General features: G+C 38.0%; 1 protein-coding gene and 1 long non-coding RNA gene across 6 annotated transcripts in view; one reads left to right on the top strand and one right to left on the bottom strand.

The window, feature by feature from the left end:
• Positions 1 to 3771: 3771 nt before the first annotated feature.
• Positions 3772 to 8625, top strand: LOC143877940 (uncharacterized). Of its 3 annotated transcripts, none has more exons than XR_013250842.1 (3): positions 3863 to 4363; positions 4527 to 5067; positions 8284 to 8625. It is a non-coding gene; the product is annotated as an uncharacterized LOC143877940 (long non-coding RNA). The 3 variants fall into 3 exon arrangements; XR_013250841.1 differs by lacking the exon at positions 8284 to 8625 and adding an exon at positions 5567 to 5952; XR_013250840.1 differs by lacking the exon at positions 8284 to 8625 and having other exon boundaries at positions 3772 to 4363; positions 4527 to 5256.
• A 4352-nt stretch (positions 8626 to 12977) lies between these two features.
• ALDH7B4 (aldehyde dehydrogenase 7B4) overlaps positions 12978 to 22845 on the bottom strand; it is a 34046-nt gene continuing 24178 nt past the window's right edge. For 2 of the 3 annotated variants that reach the window (XM_077380266.1, XM_077380265.1), the window contains exons 12-16: positions 16891 to 17031; positions 16615 to 16712; positions 15090 to 15239; positions 13300 to 13369; positions 12978 to 13175 (exon numbers count right to left, since the gene is read on the bottom strand). In XM_077380266.1, coding sequence (XP_077236381.1) covers positions 13315 to 13369; positions 15090 to 15239; positions 16615 to 16712; positions 16891 to 17031 — 444 coding nt within the window. In that variant the 3' untranslated portion in view covers positions 12978 to 13175; positions 13300 to 13314. Of the gene's footprint in view, positions 13176 to 13299; positions 13370 to 15089; positions 15240 to 16614; positions 16713 to 16890; positions 17032 to 22845 lie in introns of those variants that run through there. The other variant, XR_013250839.1, reaches the window with a different exon arrangement.

The raw sequence follows: 22845 nt of genomic DNA, 5'->3' as shown, positions 1-22845 counted from the left end.
CAAGCAAATGCAATATGTAGTAGTAGTTGTCAACAGTTAAATAGTAAGCAACTCCCATACTAGTTTTCATGTCCACATGACTAGCCTGCATGATACACATATTTCATTTGATGGGGCCATTATATTAAGTCATAGCCCAAAATAAGATTGATTGGGAAATTCTAACCATTTGATTGGACATTTGATCGGAGGACTCCCATGAATATTGATGGATGACTGAAAAAAATTTAGGAAAATGATGCAGTAAAGGAGAGAATCACGCAGAGGAAACCGACAATACCTGTGGCAAAGAGAAACATGTTTCCCACATATCACAATTGGTTTAATGCAGGCTTCTATTGACAAGACCTTCAATTTTCTGAAAATAACCAACAGCAATAGAACCATTTTAATGGAAATTGTTTTTGTGGTGAGTAATAGGCTTTGGTTGTTTAGTGTTCAAGAACTTGTTTCAGAAGCATATCATGTGGGATTCTAATAGTTGCTTTAAATACATTATCAGGAAGCACGGCTTGGGGAATCTCAATATCCATGGCCCTTGTAAATAGGAATATAGAAAATCGAAAAGGATAAGTAACAGAAGCCATTTTTATTCATCCTTCAAAGGTAGAGGGTTTATCCTTGGCTGTCATTAACTTTTAAGAGATCTTCAACTCCATTAAAAAAAAGCTGGTGAGAGCAACCTCTGGTAGTGGGTTATCCAATTTCACGTGCCTAAATGTCTTCTTCGGATTGTTAGCAGCCACATGAGTTTTTTTTCTGAAATTTATAGACAACAGTTCATATCATTATCCATACTATAAATCAGAGTTGTGTGGTCCCCTAGGTTTTTTAGAACCTTATAAATGTCAAGTTTCCTTCAACAATTAAAAACCTTGTAAGTAAAAATTTCATTATAGATATTAAATTCTTATAAAAGTAAATTTCTTCATATCTATCAAATACCATATATACCTATATGGGATTTGCTAGGCAATTTCACGGAAAGCCATTTCGCGGCTGGCTTTGATTGTGAGAATAGCCACACAGGTTTGACTTTTTGGCAGATTCTGTCTCATTCATTTTATTCATCTGAGGTGGCTGTTCTCACATGCAAAAGCCAGCCGTGAAATTGGCTAGCAAATCCCACCTATATATCTCTACTTTATATAACTAGTAACTAGAAAACTAGGGTTGCTACGAGAAACTCCAGAGTATTTAATACCAATCAAATCAAATAAATAGGAAAACATCGGTTTTCATATCCACAGCCCAAGTTATTTAAAATCTTCAATTTTTACCATCTCTATTTTTACTTCAATAAAACTTCATCAAAGAAGCAGATCTTTTCTTTGCTTTCTGTTTTTTTAATGTGGTTTTCTAAGATTTGCAAATAATCATATTTAAATTTGTTGGGGTTCCACGCGAAATCAAAGATTTCACATCATAAAAGTGAATGGATGTCGATGCGCTTATAAGGACTTGGGCACCCTCCCCTTAACGGCTAGCTTTTTAAGGGTGAGTTCTAACCGGGTCCCAACAAGTGGCATCAAAGCCGGGGCATGGTAAGTCTTGTGCCCTCGTGGATGGAAAAAAATCCCTCAGGAAGTTAAGATCTCTGTAATCCTCGTGGATGGAGAAAAACCCTCAGGGATGATCTCGTAGTTCCCACATTGCTCCCACGTGGATGGGTGAGGTTGTCCACGTTGCTTTCGTGTGGAGCGGGGATTGGTTGGGGTTCCACACAAAAGCAAAGATCCCACATCAGAAATGTGAATGGATGTAAAAAAATACTGGCAAAAAAAGCAATATAATGGTAGAAAAGAACCAAATGGTGTAAAAAAACCAAATTATTAGTAAAAACAAATCCCTACATCCTGTCAAAACAACAAAAGCATAGTAAAAACATTTAATTTCTATTAAAAAAATCTAAAGCATGCTAAGAACACTTCATCTTATAAAAAACTGCTAATTACTGCTAAAAATTCTTAATTCATGGCTATTTAGTAGCAAAAAACACCTAATGACCCTGAGATAGCCAATTATTGGTAACAAAGAGCATAAACATATAGTATTAGAAGAAAAAAAATCATCATATATGTGAAAGATATTTTGAAAAAATCGACAATTTTGTAAAAAAATTGGCAAAATTGATGAACCAAGGTTGAACATGCTTAAAATCGGGTCAGCTTGGTAAAAGATTGGGTCTAACCTGTAAAAACACAGGTGAAACCAAAAAAAAAAAAAAAAAGGACAAAAAATTGGGTCGACCTGATCTTTTGCCAATTTTTTATGGGTAGACCCGATTTTTTTCTTGGTCGATCCAATCTTTTGCCGATTTGATTCAACTTTTTTTCACGTCTACCCAAAGTTTATCGGGTAGACTCAATTTTTATTATTATTTTTTACATTTTTTTTCTTGTTTGACCCCTTTTTTATCGTCTCACTCGCTTTTAACATAATTTGCCCAAAAATTATTCAATCTAAAGACTTTTGCTCGATTTCTTACCTTTTGATGGTGACCGCCTTGTTGGATTACTGATATAAAATCACTCGGAATTAACTTCTTTGTGAAGGGCATTCTTGGAATATGTTTTTTATAAGTGAGCTATAGAGAGATTTATCTTTAGTTGGGGTTTTATTATAAAGAAGTAATTTACCGCTCTTTCTCTACAAGAAAAGTTTCTTTCCCTCCGAGAGTTTTTTTTCTTCTTCTCCTCTTGCAAGAGCTTGATCCAAGGTTGTTGGGATATTTTATGGTGCTTTCCGGTGAAGACATTGTAAAGAAGGAGTTGCGTTTTTGCTTGGGTTGCAAGAAGAGGGTGTTGGTAGGGTTTCACCATCGTTGCACATGTAAGTTTTTTTCACGCTTGTTGTAATTTCCCATCATTGTTAGTGAATTTCAACTTGCCGGATTTCCCGTGGATGTAGGCCAAGTCTTGAACCACGTAAATCTCTCGTCTCTTGTTTTCTTGTTGTCTTCCTTTATTTTATTACACACTTGATTTGTTGTAAGTACTCGGTTAGGCTAATTCCGTCAGTTATCGGATGCTATTTGTTATTGTTTGCTTTGAGTAGTTTTTTATGACAGGATTTCTAGCGGCGGGTTCTTGCCGCAACATGCTTACTCTTCTTCGGCCATTAAGGCAGTTAATGTGGAACGGTGGAACCATTCTTCATAACTGACATTTGTACAGAGTTGGTGAGAGTCAACACGTTACTGAAACTAGCTGTGGATAACAGAAATAGGAGAGACATGGAAACAATCATGAAAAACATAATGAAGGTTATACTCTTGTGTGATATAATTTGAATGTGCCAGCCACCTTTAATTGGGATTTCAAAATGTAATTAATTCGTTAATTGAAAAGTACTATACAAAACGAAATCCCATTTTGGAAGTAATTTAGGAAAAATACCTAATTTTGCTGGGCAATTAATTTAGTGAAATGCCATTTCCCCCTTAGAGGACAGAACACCACCTTAAAATGAATTAAAGTAATAAGACAAAATATGCTAAAAATGAGCCTATGTGGCGGTTCTCTCTTGCAAAACTGAGCCGATTTCCTCGAAATTACCTAGCAAATCCTTTTTATTTTTTAATCACCATTCCATGATTTTCTCGGGTTCCCACTAGCACTTAGAAAACAAAGGTGTGAAGCGAGGGTAATTTGGGTAACCGACCAAAAAATACTATTGTCACCACTGCCATACTGCCCGGTTTTTGGAAATTCATAGCGTGACTGTACACGTCTGCCAATTGCCCTCGGAGATGACGTGGAAGAATCTGATTAGTTGTTAGGTTTTTGTCTTGGTCCGAGACAGCTGGCATTCTGTATTTAGCCAAGGCCAGAGTCTATTCCTACCGTGGAAGAAATTACTGTTTGGACACGGCCAATGATTGAGCCCTTTTGCTACGTTACAAAAAGAAATCATTCCCTCTTTTTTTCTCCATAAAACCATAGAAGAGAGAGAGAGAGAGAGAGAGAGAGATGTGCAGTTGAAGTATTCATGTGAGGATCGAGGTTTATCGATTGGATTTGAATTGATATTTGAGAAGAGATTGATCTTCTACTCACCAAAAAAAAGAGATCGATCTGTGTACTATTTGAAATGTCTTTGATCCGTGATCAAAAACTAGTTGCAGAGAAGGTGGAGGAGGAAGATACAGAGTGGGAGAAGGAGAGGTAGGAACGAAGGGAAAGAGAAAGGAAAATCGAATCAGAGTCTTTTAAATCGCCTACGATTCGTTTTTTGACGTTTTGATTCGGAAAGAAATTCGAAGCGTCCTAGATCGAGAAGACGGAACGAATCGGAAGGGAATCCATTAAAGATCTATTAAATTTGAGCAGATTACTCGTTTCGCAGAGGAAACGAAGGAAAAGTAAGTAGAAAAATTGGTACGATTCAGAAGATTTCTGTGCTGTTCTGTTTTGATTAGATTCGGAGGAGTTTCAGATCTATCAATTGAAATTTTTTCCAAAAAAAACAAGATTTTGAGTCTATTTTCTTTTCGGATTTCATTTTTTATGGTGTTCTTCTTGTAGACAGATTCTCTGTAAGTACAAAGAGGCATTTTTAGGGTTTCATCAATGTCGGCTACTGTTATAAGGGATTCAGTGGCGATTTCTGCTGCGGAATCTCAATCCGCGACCGTGAAAATGACGAACCAGATCGAAATCGAGTTCGTGAAATGCGATTGTTGCGGACTAACAGAGGAATGTACTCCTGATTACATCGCTAGGGTTCGGGAGCGGTATCATGGCCGTTGGATCTGTGGCCTCTGTTCAGAGGCCGTGAAAGATGAGATCTATAGATCAGAGAGGCTTATAGGCATGGAAGAAGCCCTAAATCGGCATATGAATTTCTGTAAGAAGTTTAACTCATCGACTCCAGAGAATCCAACAGAGCATCTGATCTCAGCCATGAGACATCTTTTGATCCGGAGCTTGAACTCTCCGAGAGCTCCGAGATCGACTCCTAGTAGCCCTAGCAGAAACGAAGAAGACGTCCATACGCTAGCTAGATCTGGAAGCTGCTTTTCGAGCTTGGCCAGTTGAAAGAGAAGAAAAATATAATGAGAGAAAGGTATTTTCTTTGAATCGAATAATAGTAGAAACTTTATCATTTTGTAGGGTTTTAAAATTTTAATTACCTCATTAGTTTTATTTTTCTTGTCTTTTCTGTTTAGTTCTCGTCATCCCTCTTCTTCTTAATCTGTTTGGTCTAGTGTAAATACTTTGATTGGATGAATGAAATTTCAGGGAAATTATTGTCTTTCTCGACTTCAATCTCTACTTTCTAACTGTATTTCCCTTTCTAACATACGCATTGCCAGAGCATTCTGGTAATGCCACCCATACTGGTTCAAAGATGATAGGTGGCAGTGACTGAAAATGTGGAGAAATGATTGTCAATATTCAAATTCACTCTACATTCATTTTTGTATAGTAATTGCCGGTTCTTATCTACATACCATATATTTTAAGACTACGCTTTCTTATATTTTCTTAAGATTTTTCATTCACTTGCTTTCCTAAGCTCTCTGCGTATAGAAAGCAGCCATAATTATATCTTATAATATTAGGAATGCTAGCTGGAGACGATGCAACACAGACACATGCAGAAACGTGCGGAGGAACCTTGCGTGTGCGGCTAGCATACCTCGAGGCAAAAAGAAATGTGAAACGTGTGAGTGTGGGGTTTGGATGATTTGAGCAGCTACAGTTCTGGCAATTTTACGACTATGTTCCCAAGATTTCTGGCAATGACACAATTCTTCTAGGTAGAGGAAGCTTGTATAATTTGGGTGTCCAGGGAGATGATTTTTACCCCCCCTCCCCGCCTTTTAACGTGAATTGTAACGCTTCTTGACGTCATTTGACGTAAAAAGTGACGTCAAAAAGTGGGGTGTATTATCCTGCAGGGGGCGAAGAAATCATATAATAATAATAATTGGGCTTTAGGAGAGAAGTCAGGGAATCCACAGAGATTGACAGAAATTTCTGGAAGGAAACGGGTATTTTCCTTGCTGTCCCCCGCACAGTGCATGTTCTTGCCAGATATAGAACTTTATTTCCTCGAGGAATTAAGAGGGGGCCAATCCACCTGTATTGGCAATATCATTGTTTTGATAATGGGGGCAAACTCACCTTGTCTTTTACATCTTAATTGGCTGCTGAGGTATTTTTGGTAATTGCAATAAGTGAGTTCGACCAGTTATCAAAATATTGGTCGTGACAATATCAGTGGCCAAAAATAATTTAGCTATAAAGAAATAAAAATAAAATGTGCCAAGTCGTGATTGAGGCTTCTGGAATGGTTTAGAATTTGGGTTATTTGAGCATTTGATTTTTTAGGATATGTATTCAAGGAATGAATGGTCCAGGGTTACGATCGCATGGGCTGGACCATTGGATAATTCCAGCCCTTTTATCGTTACGAAGAAAATGAAAATGTGCCATGTAAGATGTCTTTAAGCCGTTGATTTTGGCACCCTGGTCCGTCGCTTGTGATGGCCTATGAGATCAACTATCTCGATCATCAAGCACATGTGCCACGTATGCACTGTGCACCAACATGAAATTTTCTTGCTAGTAATCTTTTTTTCTTTTTTTTTTGCACTATTGTTAGGCTTTATAACTTATATATATATATATATATATATATATATATATATATATATATATATATGAGGGATTTGCTAGCATCCATCGCATAAGGCATTTCACGGATGGGCTGTGTTAGAAGGGTCGTATAATTCCGGAGCAAAATCGCTATGCGCAGCGGAATAAAATCGCATAGTATAAAAATTATACTTCAATTTTGCCCTTAGCCTAGGATTTCTACGAACTAGATTGTATTTTGGTGATAAAATAAATAGATAAATCATACATTTGAAGAAGTTACCACGAAGAAGATCGTCTTCTTGATCTACTCCCCGATTCGCCACGAACGAACTTTTCGCCACGAACACCGCAAGTTGATCCGATGGGATCCTTTCGATCTTCACAGAAAGAATAGAATAATATTTATTCTATATCAAGAACTGATATAAATCAGCTCTTCTTTTGAATTGGGAATCTAAGACATTGATGGAGCTCTTGATCTCAAGTTATGTCTTTCAATGGAGTATAGTTTTTGAACTTGAGAAGAAAAACAAAAAAGAGGGGGATAGTTGGACGTTTTTCAATATGAAAGGGGAAACAAAAATTTCACTTTTTCAATTCTCACTTGGACGTCCACTCCAAGATGGGTTTTATAGAATTCCAATTCTAAAAGTTTTGGAACCTAAAATGTCTCACTTTTTTATTTTATCTAAAATAGAAAACCAAGTTTATAAAACCCATGTTTTACAATTTTAAACGTCCAACAAGAGTCGCACGTTTTCCCCTTTTTATAAAACGTTGGAAACATCCTATAGTTAGTAGATTCAACAATTTTAATTCCAAAAATCTCTCTCTTGCTCTTTATCTTGTAATTAGTTTCCTTTTCCAAATAGATCTTCTCATATCAATAGATATACTTTAATTTGAAAGTTATTTCAAATCTTTTGGAAACTTATTAAGGAACGTTTTCTCAAGTCTCCTGCTTAAGAAAATCTGTCCCATGTGGGCCACATATAAAACTCATTTTATAATAAAATAATATTCCCTTTTTATTAGACTAAAATCCATATGTTTCAGGGCACCTCTAACAAGCTGTTGCATGTGTGAGCAGCCACGTCATGAATGAGAACAAAATCTGCTGAAAAGTAAGCCTGTGTGGCTGCTCTCACACACGCAACAGCCCATCCACGATGGACGCTAGCAAATCCCTATATTTGAATGTACAGTAAATAAATTTTTTTCAAAGAGAAATGATTTCTACGCTCTAGTGTTTTGATAAACATGCGCTCCACTTGTTTGTCCCGTAGTATTTAAAGGGATGTCAAAGGATATTACCGTTCTCAAAAAGCTCTTAAAACTCTTTAAGTACTACAAGACAAACAAGTGAGTGCATGTTTATCAAAACATCGGAGCGCTTAAGTCATTTCCCTTTTTAAAAGCAGTAGTTTGCTTCTTCCTCTTGCTTAGCTCTCCTGCAATTACATTCCATGTCATTGACCCATGCATATGCCAAGGAAAAATAATTTGCGTTTTCTAAATTTTATATTGTTTTCAATAATTTTATCTCTTTCATTTCGTATTAGTAATATTGCAAATGTCATAATATATTCCCGAGTGGCTTATTTTCTCTTAATTTGTCTTTAATCGTGGAAGGCCTTTTTTTATTTTTATTTAATTTTTATTATCATTATTATAGGTACTTGCTAGTGGGCGACATGCACCAGCGGGTCCACAAAATGCCTATGTGGCTGCTTTCTCTTAATTTTTAGGGAGGTGATAAAATCGCACCCGCTGTAGGATAATTGGCAGCCCCTTAACGTGAATTGCATGGACTTTAATGTTAAAAGGGGTGCGAATTTATCATCGCCAATTTTTTATTTTCATCTACCAACTGCAAATGAATGAGGCAAAACCCGAGCCTATGTGGCTGCTTTCTCATGCAACAGCTGGTCTGTGAAATGCCTTCTAGGATGGTCCCTAGCAAATCCCATATTCTAAATGACAAAATTTTAAATTAAATACGTGTTTTTCTGAACCATTACCATATTTAACTCAGATTTTTCCCGTCCCATATTTTTTTTTTTTTTTTGCGGAATCACGTTTTGCGTTTTGCTAACTATGACTTGACCCTCTCAACTTGGGTCGAGTTTGGTTTGGCCACAACCCGACCCAATCCTGGCCGAGTTGCCCACTGAGTAAAATTGGTTGATCATTAAAGAGGATCTCCCATCCAAGTGCAAGATAAAGATAGAAACCATGACAGTGAGATGTAAACAATAAGCATTACATAAAAGTGGAAGAAAATAAACAAAGGCTTAAAGCACCTCCTACCTAAAAAGTCAGAATAAGGACCTTTTCCAGCAACGTCTTTTCCTCATAAATTTCTTATCCTTTTGTACTCCCACTAACATATTGGGCGTGTCTGGATGCCGATAGATTTATCCAACTTTTTTTCTGGCCACAAAATCTTTATGAAGGACTGGATCTGCATTATTGGAAATTTATTCTCTTTTTCCAAGATATTGAATTCTCAGCAATGAGCAGAGATTTTGAAATACATCTTTCCTTTCCACTTGATTTGGGAGGAAGTCCATTTGGATTAATATTAAGTGGATGATGTCATTTTTCAAGTAAAAAACCAAGTAGAAATAAAAATCATATTTACTTTCACTTCCTCTTGATTTACATCATTTTAATTTCTCTTCTTAGTAAAACACTATTTTTGTGGCAAGTAAACATGTTACTTAGAAAATTCCTTGCGCGAGGAAAGTAGAATGAAGAGTGCATGGCAACCAAATGTCTCTAGGCAGACACTATTTTAGTGGCAACCAAATGGACCCTAAAGCCCTATTTCCCTGAGGTGGTTAACTTTTATAATGTGGTCACCATTCTGTCCACACCATTTTTGGGTTAAAAGCTCAACCCCGCCCTAGAGTAACTTTTATCCGTTGATGGCGCTCAAAAATTGCATAACTAGATGTTTGTTAGTTTCTAGAAGGCTATAATAGTTAGGAAGGTAGATTTTATCTTCCTACTCTTGGATATTAATTGGTGGTCAGCCCTAAAAAAAAACTAGCAGCCAAAATCCCATCCTCCCTGTCTAGTTTCTCTGTCTGCCTTGAAAATTTGTTTACCTAACCCAACTACAAACTTGTCTTGTTATTATTTTTTTCCAATGAATACATTGATAAGAGCTATATTTAAACAAGCTTCCTACCACATGTTCTTGATATGGTATGTCATTTTTATGTTTGTCAATGGCTTAGAGTGGGTCAGATGTTGAATGCCCACTTAAATCAAGTCGTCAGCTGTTGTATAACTTGTCTTGCATTTGAGTTTTATATGTGGAAACTTATAGAAATTTGGGGTATTATAGATTGAGTTGGAGAAGGAGAAGCAATGATCTTTCATCACATGCCCAACAGTTTATTTACATTTACTTTGCATGGCGTTATTTAGATGCACGCCTCATTATTTTGTTTCCTTGTTTACAAAACCGGCGAAGAAAAAGAAAAAAAATAGAAGAACAGTTGCAGCATTAGACTATGAGTCTATGACAAAGAATTCAACATTGGGTATTATATTTTTGTTCTTGTTCTTGGTTTTATTAAAGTAATGGGCAACTAAAGCAATAATTAGATAAACAAATGGAAACGATTCCGTGTTTTGATGGAAGAGATTTGCAATTTGACAAGTTGGCCACGTTTAAATCATTTTGATTGACATAGAAGACATTGCAAGCTTCACCTGCAAATTATTAAGGATTTAATTAGAATTCCCAGGACAAAAAGTTGAATCTTTCTTTGTTTTTACGGGATCCTAGAAAACATGCTGCATCCAGAGAGAGAGAGAGAGATTTCTGTTAAGGGACCACTTGCTTTGCGAGAAAAGTTACTCCAGGGAAATTTTTTCCAATAATCAGTTTTTGATAGGGGTGCAACTCGGGTCGGGTTCAACCCGAAAAAAAGTTGGGTTGGGTCGGGTTGAGTTTCCCCAATCCGGTTTGAGGGTAAGGGCAACCCTCTTTTATGAAAAACCTTTTTTATAAGCTTAAAAATTCGGGTTGGGTTGGGTTGGGTTGGGTTGCGTCGGGTCGAACTCAGGTCGGGTTGGGTTCGAGTTCGAAAAACAAGGGTTCCTAGTGTCGGGTTGGCCTCAACCTGACCCAACCTGAGTTACACCCCCAAAATCCAAACAAATACATGTTTTCAGGAAGATGAGCAATTACGCGTCAATTTAGTTATTACACCTATAAGACTATGAAGCTCGGGACTCAGTATGTACATTAACACAAAATTGTGTCTAATTATGAGCCCAATAATCAATATTGGACTAAAAATCAATTCTCAAAATCCAAAATAAACAAGCTAAGTCGATGGTTGGATTGGAAGAAAAAAATTTCTCTTGTTTCCATGATTTAGGCCCTGTTTGGATTACAGGAAAAGCATTTCTGGCAGATAAAATTTTCCGAGGAATTCTTTTCCTGTCTCCGTTTAGATGGAAATGATAAGATTGTGGCTTATTTAGAGGGATCTTCTTATAAATTGAAGGTCCCTACAAATAAAACTTGAATTGTTGTGATTCAAATTACCTTTTTCATGCGTAATCAAACAATGGAAAAGCACAAGTTCTGGAAAAGGTTTTCTTTTCCAAACTTTTCCAGAAAATTCATGGAATCTAAACAGGGTTATGAGTAATTTAGAGGGATATTTTTCTAAATTAAGAGCCCCTCTATAATAAAAAATTGAATTGCAGTGGTTAGGGTTATTTTTCCATGTATAATAAAAAATGGAAATGCAAGAAATTCAAGAAAAGTTTATCTTTTCAAATTTTTTCCAGAAAATTCTTGCAATCCAAACACGGCATTGCTCGGTGGTTATTTTTGGTGTTTAACAACAATCTGATCAAGATCAATGGCATCGCTTGGTGGTAGCTCATCAGATCAACGGTTTGGAACATCCCACATGTGTCCCATGTAGAGGTAATTTTTTTTTTTTTTTTTGTGGAACTCTAATTTTGTTTAGTTTATTTAAGTTGTTAAAAGAGTGTTAAGAGTTTTTTCAAAGAGAAGTGAACAAATAAAAGCTTTTTTTTAAAAAAAACAATTCAAAACATTAGAAACCATTTACTTTTTAAATAAATAAATGAGGCATTACTTGAACCATTTACAATCATATGAGATATCCCTTGATCTATCAATTGCACTCAAACCACTATTTTTAACAGATACTATGAGTAAGTGCGTGTTTGGCGTTTGAAACACCGTTTTGAGGCTAAACGGCCGTTTGGGAGTGTTTGGGTGTGCAGCCACCGTTTGAAACGCCATTTGAAACACCGTTTTGAACCCTCAAAATGGCGTTTTGCAAACGGAGGGGGGAGGTCCGTTTGCAAAACACCGTTTTGAACGGAGTTTTTTGGCTGTGAATTTTTACGTGTTTGCGCTCACCAAAACCCATATTTACATATATGCGTGCGACTTTATGCGTTACGTCAAATACCAAAAAAGTGGGGGTGTTAATATCATTCTTGATGACACAAATTTGTTAAATTGTTAATATTTAATTCAAAACAAGGGGCTGCTGATATCATTATATGATCTTTTAATTTTGATTTTTAAAGACAGAAGAATTAAAAGAAACCCTAGTTTCTTACTTTCTTCATCTACTTTGCAGAGTTGCAAACCCACTCGTCCGCCTCACTGCCTCAACGCCGCCACTCGTTCGTCAAATCCGGCCGTTAAGAAGAAGGAGAAGAACCACAAAGGTATAGCCATTTTTTGTTTGTTTTGACAATGATGTTTAATTTTAATAGTGTTTGAATGAGATCCTAATGACCTTTTAATATTAGGCCTAATGAGAGAGTAGTTGAGTTACATTGAAGCCAACCAAACTTTTTGGTCATTTTACCACTAAAACTCTGTTTTGGGGCATTTGCAACCAAACATACAATACCTCCGTTTGCCGTTTAAAACGCTGTTTTGATCTGGCCAACCAAACATGAAAACACCGTTTGGCAAAACACCGTTTTGCAAAACGGCATTTTAAACGCTATTTCAAACGGTACGCCAAACACATCCTAAGTCATCTTCGGCAACCATTCCCATTCCTCCACTGGAAGAGCGGACGAAAGAGGCACAAACAGGAGAATGAGAATCGTCCGAATCAAATCCGCATGCCTTCAGAAAATTGGGCGAAAACAAACCCATTCTCCTACATTTTTGCAAAGATCTGGAGAAAGTGGTTTACTTGCCAAGCAGGATTCTTCCCAATTTTTCATCATTTCTCATTCTAAAGAAGGAAAACAATGAGAGAAGCCCCTCGGAGAAGGATTGCTGAACATGCAAATGCCATTGCACCCACATTGCATGTATGAAGGCTGCAGGAACCTATGTATAGACAATTCTTCCAATGATATTTGTAATTAAATTAGACGAAGAAAATACATACCATTAAGCCCAGTGATTATTTTTTGTTTATTTCTGTTTCCATTTTCTCCATTCAATTTAACAAGAACAGGAAAAAAAATCCCAGCTTCAAACAGGGCACGTGATGGTCACCTCACATTAAAATGGTATGGGAAATTTCAGCTCTGCACGTCACAAAACAAACATGTTACTTAGAGCACAGAAGCAGGGTGATTGGTAATATTTAATACCAGACATAAGCCATAACATCATAAACCAATAGAAAATGAAAAGAAAATGTTCAATTACCATTACTTATGTTCACTAGCCGAAGTTTATTCCCTGAGCCAAAGGTAGTTCACTTCCGTAGTTGATCGTGCTGTCATACAACATCAATTAAGTATAAGTGTGAAATCTAGATTACTCAGTTACGACTATCTAAACTTAATATGCAAAGAAGATAAAACTACTTGCATGAGTTAAACGAGCAAAAGCCAAGTTGAATATGAATGAATCCATATACATAAATGTTAATAAATTGCTGAGAGTATAAACTCGGTGCGGTTGACAAGGTTTGGTGGAGCACTGGTTTTTTAATCGATTTTTGTAGGGAATTTAACCGCATAGAACTCACCCCTAAAAGCTAGCTGTTAGAGGGAGGGTGCCCATTCCCTTATACGAACATCCCCATTCATTCATTGATCCGATGTGGGGATCTTTGCTTTCATGTGGAACCCCCAACAATCTCCCCCTCCACGTGGAAGCACCGTGGACAATATCCCCCCTCCATGCGGCGGCAACCTGGGAACCACGAGATATACACCGGTTTCCGAGATCTTCCCCGAGGGACATTCCCGCCCTCGGAGCAAACCGGGGGTTACCACGCCCTGAGCTTTGATACCATTTGTAGGGAATTTAACCGGGTAGAACTCGCCCCTAAAAGCTAGCTGTTAGAGGGAGGGTGCCCAACTGCTGCCTAATTCTATTTTCAAGTTGAATGAGAATTTACTGGGTTATTTTGTGTGCAGCTTACATGCAAGCTACTTGTTGGTTTTTGCAGGATAAAGAACAATAAGCTATCCAATGAATTTTGGATTTTGAAATAGGGAAATGATTTCTGCGCTCCAATGTTTTGATAAGCATGCACTCCATGTTTTGTCGTGTAGTATTTAAAGGGCTCTCAGAGGAATATTACGGTTCTAAAAAAGCTCTTAAAGCCATTTAAATACTAAGCAACAAACATGTGGAGCCCATGTTTATCAAAACATTGGAGTGCTGAAATCATTTCCCTTGAAATATTACTTGTAGTTTGAATATTTGCCAAATTTTAACCCTCAATTTTATGGAATTTGAAATAGTAATGTGAATAGCAACCTAGAGCGTTACTGACAAGACCATTTAAAAGTTTATACACTTTGAGGGTTTGAAGCTGATATTCGAACTAAACAAAAAGTCGCATACACAACTTGTGCAATAATCCAATGCATATTTGAAGATAAAGCTAAGGTCCTGTTCGTTTAAGATTATGACAACGATTGTGAATGCCAAACCGATTATTGGACTCAAAATTACAACTAGTGCAATAATCCAATGCATACACAACTTGTGCAATAATCCAATGCATATTTGAAGATAAAGCTAAGGCCCTGTTCGTTGTTCTACAACACTCCGACAGTTTGACATGAATCAAGGGCAGACCAAACAGTAGCTTTGTCATTCACAGCAACAAAGGGAGACAATCTGTTTTAATTAGTATTAGATTGATTAGAGGGGACTCAGCTAAAACTATGGATCTAAGGAATTACTTGGGATGAGTGAACGAGAGTTCATGTGGCAACCAAGCCATTTAAGGGTTATAGTATTCAACGAGTTGACCTCTCCCTTGTGATTATGACAACGATTGTGACAACAATCAGTTTGGCGCTCACAATCGGTTGTCATAATCTTAAACGAACAGGACCTAAACAGTCTTGTTTCAAAGCATAAGCTTAAGAAAAACAAAATGACGAGCATATAAAAGCTCAAATCAATGACTGTTTTGTAAAAGAAGAATAGCCTTTGCCACCTTCTAGTGGATTTGCAAGACTCATAAAACTTACCATGTGGACCGCCGCATATATTGCTTCCAAGAGTCACTTCCCGCTTCACGGCCACCTCCTGTCGCTTTCTCACCACCAAAAGCACCACCAATCTCCGCACCATTTGTAGGTATATTAACGTTCACAATACCACAGTCGCTGCCATGTGGGCTGCACAATACTCAAGTTTATTAAATACTATATGGATATTTTATGTAGGAGAATTTGCATAGATAGATAAATGCATACAGTTAATTCTTTACTAGACTTACATATGACAATCTATATGCATCTTTTTTGAAGAAAATAAAAAGATAAGTACATCAAGGACTAGAGAGTACCATACTCCAAATAAATGGAATTTTATTGAAAAGTAACACTTGTTTTAGCTGTTTTAAACTATAAAAAAATCCCAAATGATTCAAAAGTTCTCACATTTTTTGAATAAAATGCAATTTTTCTGAATTAAACCCAAATTCTTCGAATCAAATGCAAAATTGAAAATAAATCATCAGTTTCTAAATAGAATAGAATAACACGTGCATATTTCCGAAATCTTCCCAAAAGCTTCCCAAACATTTCCCATATTTTTCATTTTGGTTGGCGAATTATTTCCGAATCTCAAGCCATAATCACAGATGTTCATATTGGCAGAAAAGCACCGTAAAACTTGATCTCCTTTTAACAACCAGATTTGGTCATGAAAAGAGAAGGAATGGAAACTGTATAATGAATCTATTAATAATAATGATTTCTTAATTATTTTATTTTCAAAAAAAAAAAAAAAAAACTCTTTTAATAAGAGATGAGGAAGATGACATGTTAGAGAATTCCACTTCTCGTGTGAGATTAGAATGGAATAATTTGGTCATGAAAAGAGAAGGAATGGAAACTGTATAATGAATCTATTAATAATAATGATTTCTTAATTGTTTTATTTTCAAAAAAAAAAATTCTATTAATAAGAGATGGGGAAGATGACATGTTTGAGAATTCCAATTCTCGTGTGCGATTAGAATGGAATAATAAGTTGTTTCTCAAAAGACTGGGGAATAGATAGAAAACAATGGAAGTGAAAAGAAATTGTGTGCGTGTGCGCGCTAGCGAGCGAGCGTGTGTGTGTGGGTGTGGGTGTCGCCTTGTGTGTGTGTGCGTGTGTGTGTCGCCGACAGGAACAAAGGAAAAAGTGAATCAATTGGGTTCCCAGAAACAATGAAAGAAAAAACAGATTTAGAGAAAAGTAAGGACTTAAGGTGCTAGCGGATGCATAAATCAGTCTAACACCGGTATGAATTACAGAGTGACAAAGGATATTCAGTCATTATATTCATACTCACAAGTGGTAAATATAACATTAATATAAATGGGTTATAATAAACAAAATAATAACCCAATGAAGAGAGAGACTAATGAATAATATAATATAATATGATTAATATACAGCAACAGCCTTAATTGAAGATACAATATACTTGCCATGCAATACAGGAAGACAAAAAAGTGGCAGTTCCTAATAAATATGATAATCTAATCTTTCAAGACTTACCCAATCCATTTGAATAACACTTCAGGTTTGCGTGTAAATATTGAGCTACTCAACCCTTGTGGTACAGAGTTGTTTATCTCAATTGCTTCTTTTAGAGTCTGTACAAAGTGGCAATTTGCTCAAGGACTTATCCAAAACAGACAAATTTCATTTACAAAACCATCTTAACTACATTAGACATGACCTAGTAGGGAGATCCAAATGATGCCCAGGCAACTGTTAAAAACCAAACTAAGTAAAAATAGAGATTAACCAAATTCAAAGAAACACTACTACCTGAAATTTCATAACATAAAGAACAGGACCAAACAGTTCTTCTTTTACTACAGGTGCATTTGAAGAAATCTCAACAATTGTCGGCTGCACAAAGTTCCCCTCGGATTCTATGATGGATCCACCAATGAGGAGCTTTCCTCCCTGCATTAATTTAATCATATAGTGAGAAAAACATTAAAGAAGGAAAGAACAACGAAGACAAAGAAAAATAAATATTAATAACATCAATAGAATGAGACTATTTCGGATTGTTTACTACGGATACTTGAACCTATGCCTCGTGGGAACCGAATGGACCTAAACAAGCTGAAAGAGTAACCAAGCAACCAATGTATTTTTTTTAATGGTAGACAGTATTAATAAAAGCGAAGGGAGACCGAGATACAGAAACTACAAGACCAAAGAAGGAAACAAAAGAAAATATCAAGGGGGAGATAATCAAATCGCTCCAATCTTTCTCTGGATGCCCCATCTTTAGCTAGCTTATCCTCTACCCCATTTGCACTCCGCTTGACATGATAGGCGACTATTTGTGAACCTTCAATATTATCTTGAATTTCATAAAAAAGAGCCTAAAATCTCCAAGGAATTGAGAGAGTTCCATTGAACCACGTAATTACATTCGTTGAATCTCCTTCTATCTCCACCTTTTCCAATTCAACATTGCTTAGAAGTTTAATTCCATGGCGTATGGCCCGCACTTCGGCCTCATTTGCATCCGAGATACCTATTGGACCCAAATAGTCCCAAATGACATTTCCTTGGTCATCTCTTAATACTCCCCCTATTCCGGATGGACCCGGATTTCCCATACTGGAACCATCAAAATTAAGTTTTAATACTTAGGCGGGCGGCTCCCACACTGGATCCACTTTGGGCTCTTCTCTAGCTCCATTGCAAATCACTCTCCAACCATACCATAGATCATAAGCAGACACAAATGCAAAGCTGCGAATGGTTCTCACCCAACTTATTGTGATTGCAATCATCTTATTGAATAGGAAGAGTGGTCTCTTTGATACTCCTTTGAAAACCAGTGCATTTCTCTCCTTCCATAGTACCCATATAGTAGCAAGAAATGCTACCTTCCATAGAATCTTCCCTTTTCCCTTCCATGGAGTCAATTCCCAATTTTCTAGCAATTTCGCTAGTTTGGCCAGGAATACCCACGCTACACCAAATCTTGATAGCAATCTACTCCACACCTCCTTTGCTACTTTGCAATGAAGCAATAAGTGATCCACAGATTCCCCTGCTTCTAACCATAGAGCACAATGATCGATGATTTGCATCTTTCGCTTTCTCAAGAAGTCATTTGTCTGTATCCTTTCTAAGAGTGCCGCCCATGCAAATACACAAACCCTTGGTGGTGCTTGGATGCTCCATACCTTAGCTACTTTAGAGGATACAGGGCATGGGACTAAGTGGTGGTAGAAGGATTTTACCGAGAAATGCCCCCCGAATTCCAAATCCAAATTCTTTTATCTTCCCCAGAGCGTTTGATGTAACATCTTTCCAAAGTTGCCAGCAGTCTATCCACTGACTCAAGCTCTCTGTAAAAAAAAAATCCTTCAAAACATTGGAGTCTAGGTCACTCTATTCTCCCTGCGAGTGAAGCAGTCATTGACCAACACATCTCTCACTACTGCAACCACATACAAATCTAGAAACAATTCTAGAAAAGGTTGAGTCTCACACCATTTATCACACCAAAATCTGATATGATCCCCTGCATATACTCTAAATCTTATTCCTTCTGCAAATTTAGCCTTAAATTTCATCACATCTCTCCATAACATGGATCCCGGCTTTCTGAATCTGTCATCTGATTCCCATTCTCCAGCCGTTGCACCATACTTACTTTCAATCAGTCTAGTCCACAACTGTGACCCCTCCTCCCCAAATCTCCATAGACATTTGCCTAAGAGTGCTTGGTTGGTTTCCTTTATCCTTCCAATACCTAGGCCTCCCGCCTTTTTAGGTCTGCAGACGTCCTTCCACTTTAGCAGTGGGATACCTTTCTTCTCGTCAGAGCCTCCCATAAGAATCTCCTCTGGATTTTTTCCAACCTGATTGCAATGCTCACAGGGCTTTAAATCAATGTATTAAAACCATGGGTTGAGATTCAGGGCTCCGGTTTTGGTTTCGGACTCAGCCGAAATCGAAATTCGGTAAAAAACAAAGTTTCATTTCTCTGTAACGAGCCAAAATTTCGTTAATTTCGGCCAAAACTTGGAGAGAGAAAAAACATTTTAACGAAATTTCGGTTTCGGTCTTGACTGAAATCTGAAATTTCGGTCGAAATTTAAAACTTCAAACTATGAACATAAACCAGCCTGAAGTTAAGAGTTGCCTCTCCACATCAACACAAAATATTATAGTCGAAGTGATGAGAAGTCTAGAAAGGTTGAATATCATGTTTTCATCGAAGTACAAAACGTGTTAGATTGAGTAGATGTCAGAAAGCTTGTAAGTGAAAGGTTGTTTTGAAGCTAAGAATATTAATCTGATCAGCGAGAAAATAATGTACTTTTTCCCATTTAAGAATCAAGCATTAAAAAATTAAAAAATCCTTAACATAATGAATATATTGAAAGTTTGGGAGACCAATCACATCTAATCTGATTTGTTTATGATTTTCTGTTTAAGATCGCCTTATGGAATTTTCATGAAATGATGTGGATATCAATTGGGGCCATACTATAGAGCAAAATAATAAGTTTGGGAGAGAAGTTTCAATTTAATACATACTTACCATAGTCCCATTGTATGACATTTTGGGACAACACGGATTGGACAAAAGGGACTTATGGGGATTGACATTTTCATATGAATTTTCCATGGTCTGAACAGATGGAGAAGACAGAAAACCACTTTGTATCCTCCTATTAGCATCAGAAGTCTCAAGGATTTAGTGATGTGCATAATAACTAAATCATTAAGTTTTCTCTTTATTGTGGAATCTTATTCTTAGGAACTTGATGAGGTTGTCACATCTACCTAAATGAGAAAAAAATGCATGGTGGTCAGATGTCTGTCGTTATTGAGTTCAGTGTACCAGAATTTTGGATTCTTTGGAGGACAACTTAACCCAATAAAATTAGCATTGATGACCCCTCTGTGAGTGGCCAACGCCTTCTCAAGGATGATCCACCTTGGTCCACAAGGAGATAAATATTCCTCCCCAAAGTGTTCATAATGCGCTGGTGAGAGTGAAATCTGGTCTGTATTGAAATATTAGACATGCGTGACAATGCATGTGACTAGGTGTTTGATGTTGTTAAACAATTAAAGAGTAAATATCATCAAAATAGATATTGATAAATTGCCCAACAAAGGTTCCAAGTACATGTGCCATCATCTCCATGAAAGTACTTGGAGCATGGGGTAGTCGCAAGGGCATGAAAGTCATTTGCAAAAGTTCATTCTTGACGATAGTCATCAACTCCTCTCCTGCGTAAATTTATTATCTGGTGGTATCCACTTCGGGGGTCAATCTTTGAAAAGACTCACAAACTAGGTCACACATTGCCATGAATCCTTCTCTGGATCAAAAGTGTGGGACTGTAAAAAGGGCTCATGCTTTCACAAATGAGTCTACTAGAAAGTTTACACTATTTGCCGACACAATTCTGCATGATCACACCAACTCATATGCTAATGGCCTGAAGTGGTAGAATTGAAAAAGGCACCAAATCAATTTGATGCTATATGTAACAATAGGAGGAAACCCTTTTAAAAGCCCAAGTATCAGATCTTCAAAATCGTGTAGCAAAGTTTGAATTTCAAGCACCAAACTCTCTGCATCAACAACTTCAATCTAGAAGTTCGCATTTTAAGCACCAAATCTCAAGCATCAGATCTTCAAGATCATGTAGTAAAGGTTAAAGGCTGTTAACAGGTCTTTAGGTCATTATTGTAATGCCCAAGGGCATACTTGTCTTTGTACTTCACTCTTTATTATTTATATTACATGAGTGAAGGGGAGAACCCTAACTCAATCTTCTCTCTCACTCTTTACTTTCTCTCTTTTCTCTACCTCTCTCAACATGGTATCAAAGCTCTAGGGCATGGATGCCTAGGGCCATTTTTTTCTTTTCTTTTCTTTTCTTTCCTTCTTTTTTCCCTAACCCTAACCTCAACATCCACCTCCATCTTCTCCATCCCTAACCCTAACCATAACCCCTCCATTTTTTGCTACAGTACCCGCTACAGTACCGCTGCAGTAAAACGCAACAGTACATCGCTACAGTACCCTCTTTTCCCCACTCTTCCTTGCCCTAATCTGATCCATCATAATCTCTTCTTCTTTTGGGCTATAGCTATGCCCTAGATTTTCTTGTTCGGCTTGATCACTATCTTCATAGTGTTGTTCTGGATTTGTACTTACATCATTGCGATGTTTGTGGCTCGGAGTTGTCTAGACTTTGTCTTTATGTCATGAGGCTATCTCATGCCTCCCTTATGCATATGTTGTCCTCACGAAGCCACGGTCTATTAGCTTGCTTATAGTCTTCATCCTTGTCTCTACTTGCTCGTTGTTGGTCCTCTTCAATCTTCTTCTCAGTCTCTTATGGAAGATAGCCCTCATATTGAGGACCCTACTATTCGTACTCCAGCTATGGCTACTAGTTCCCAGCCGCGTCAGGCTGCGTTGTCGTCTTTGTCTTCGGTGGATGCGTCATTCCCACCGATTACCACTTCCCATCTTGATGGATCCAACTATTTGACTTGGAAGATTGCTGTGGAGACATATCTGAAGGCCTGACGAAAGATTTCTATTATTCGTCGTGATCCCCCTCCTGAGACCGACCCTACCTTTGATGATTGGGATGTAGATGATGCCCTTGTTCGTACACTTCTTTGGCAGAGTATGACCCCTGCCATTGCTAGCACCATGATGGATCTCCCTACTGCCAAAAAAGGTATGGGAGCACACTGCGGCATTATATTCTGGTGAGGGGAATGCCGCCCGTCTCTGCGACACTTATTCGCGCTGGATGGGTCACAGGCGCGGTGATTCTACAGTCCATGATTACTACAGACAGTTTGTCTCCTATTGCCAGCAGCTGGATGCTCTTATGCCTCTCACCACTGATCTTACCACGGCAGCCAGACAGCGGGATCAGCTCCGTGTTGTTCATTTCCTTGAGGGTCTTGGAGCAGAGTTCACTCATCTTCGACAGCACATCCTTGGGTCTGGTACTGTACCCCCTCTTCAAGAGGTATTTTATGAGCTCAGCAGTGTGCACTTGGCATTACTGTTCCTACTCCCGTGGATGTCTCGACTACTGCTGCTTATGGAGACGCTGACCGCCCTTCCCGATGAGGAGGCATTTTTGGTCGCGGTCGTGGTCGCGATACTAGCCGAGGCGGACATGGCGGCGACCGAGAGGGTGGCCGTGGAGGTCGAGCTCGGCCCTATTGTACTCATTGTAGGCGTGAGGGTCACTATCATGAGACATGCTTTGATCTCCATCCTGAGCAGCGTCACACTCCATATCCTCGTCAGGGCCGTACTGCACATCTTGCCCTTCCAGATTCGCTTGCTCCTATTGACAGCCCCTCACAGACACCACTGGCTACTCCGACTGATCAGATGGCCGTCTCTCGTGCTGACTATGATGAGCTACAGCGTTTCAGGTCTGCCAGCCGCCCTCCTACTGCTGGTCTTGTTCAGCCAGGTAGTTCTCCTGCTTCGTTCCTCTCTAGTTCTAGCTCCTGGATTATTGATTCGGGAGCATCTCATCACATGACAGGACCTGAAGGCATCTTTACATGATTTTCATCATGTTGTTTCACGTTCTATTACTCTTGTTGATGGGAGTACCTCTCCAATCATTGGTGTTGGCAGTTGTTCCCCTTCACCAGGCATTAAATTATCATATGTGCTCTGTGTCCCCAAGCCACCTTTCAGTTTACTTTCTGTTAGTCAATTAACAAAGCATCTTCATT

Source organism: Tasmannia lanceolata, unplaced genomic scaffold (assembly GCF_043159265.1).
Source record: "Tasmannia lanceolata isolate RefF3 unplaced genomic scaffold, GAP_Taslan_0.1 ptg000005l, whole genome shotgun sequence".
Classification (NCBI taxonomy): Eukaryota; Viridiplantae; Streptophyta; class Magnoliopsida; order Canellales; family Winteraceae; genus Tasmannia; species Tasmannia lanceolata.
Note: the sequence above shows the minus strand (reverse complement) of the source record. Positions and strands in the feature narration are given on the sequence as shown.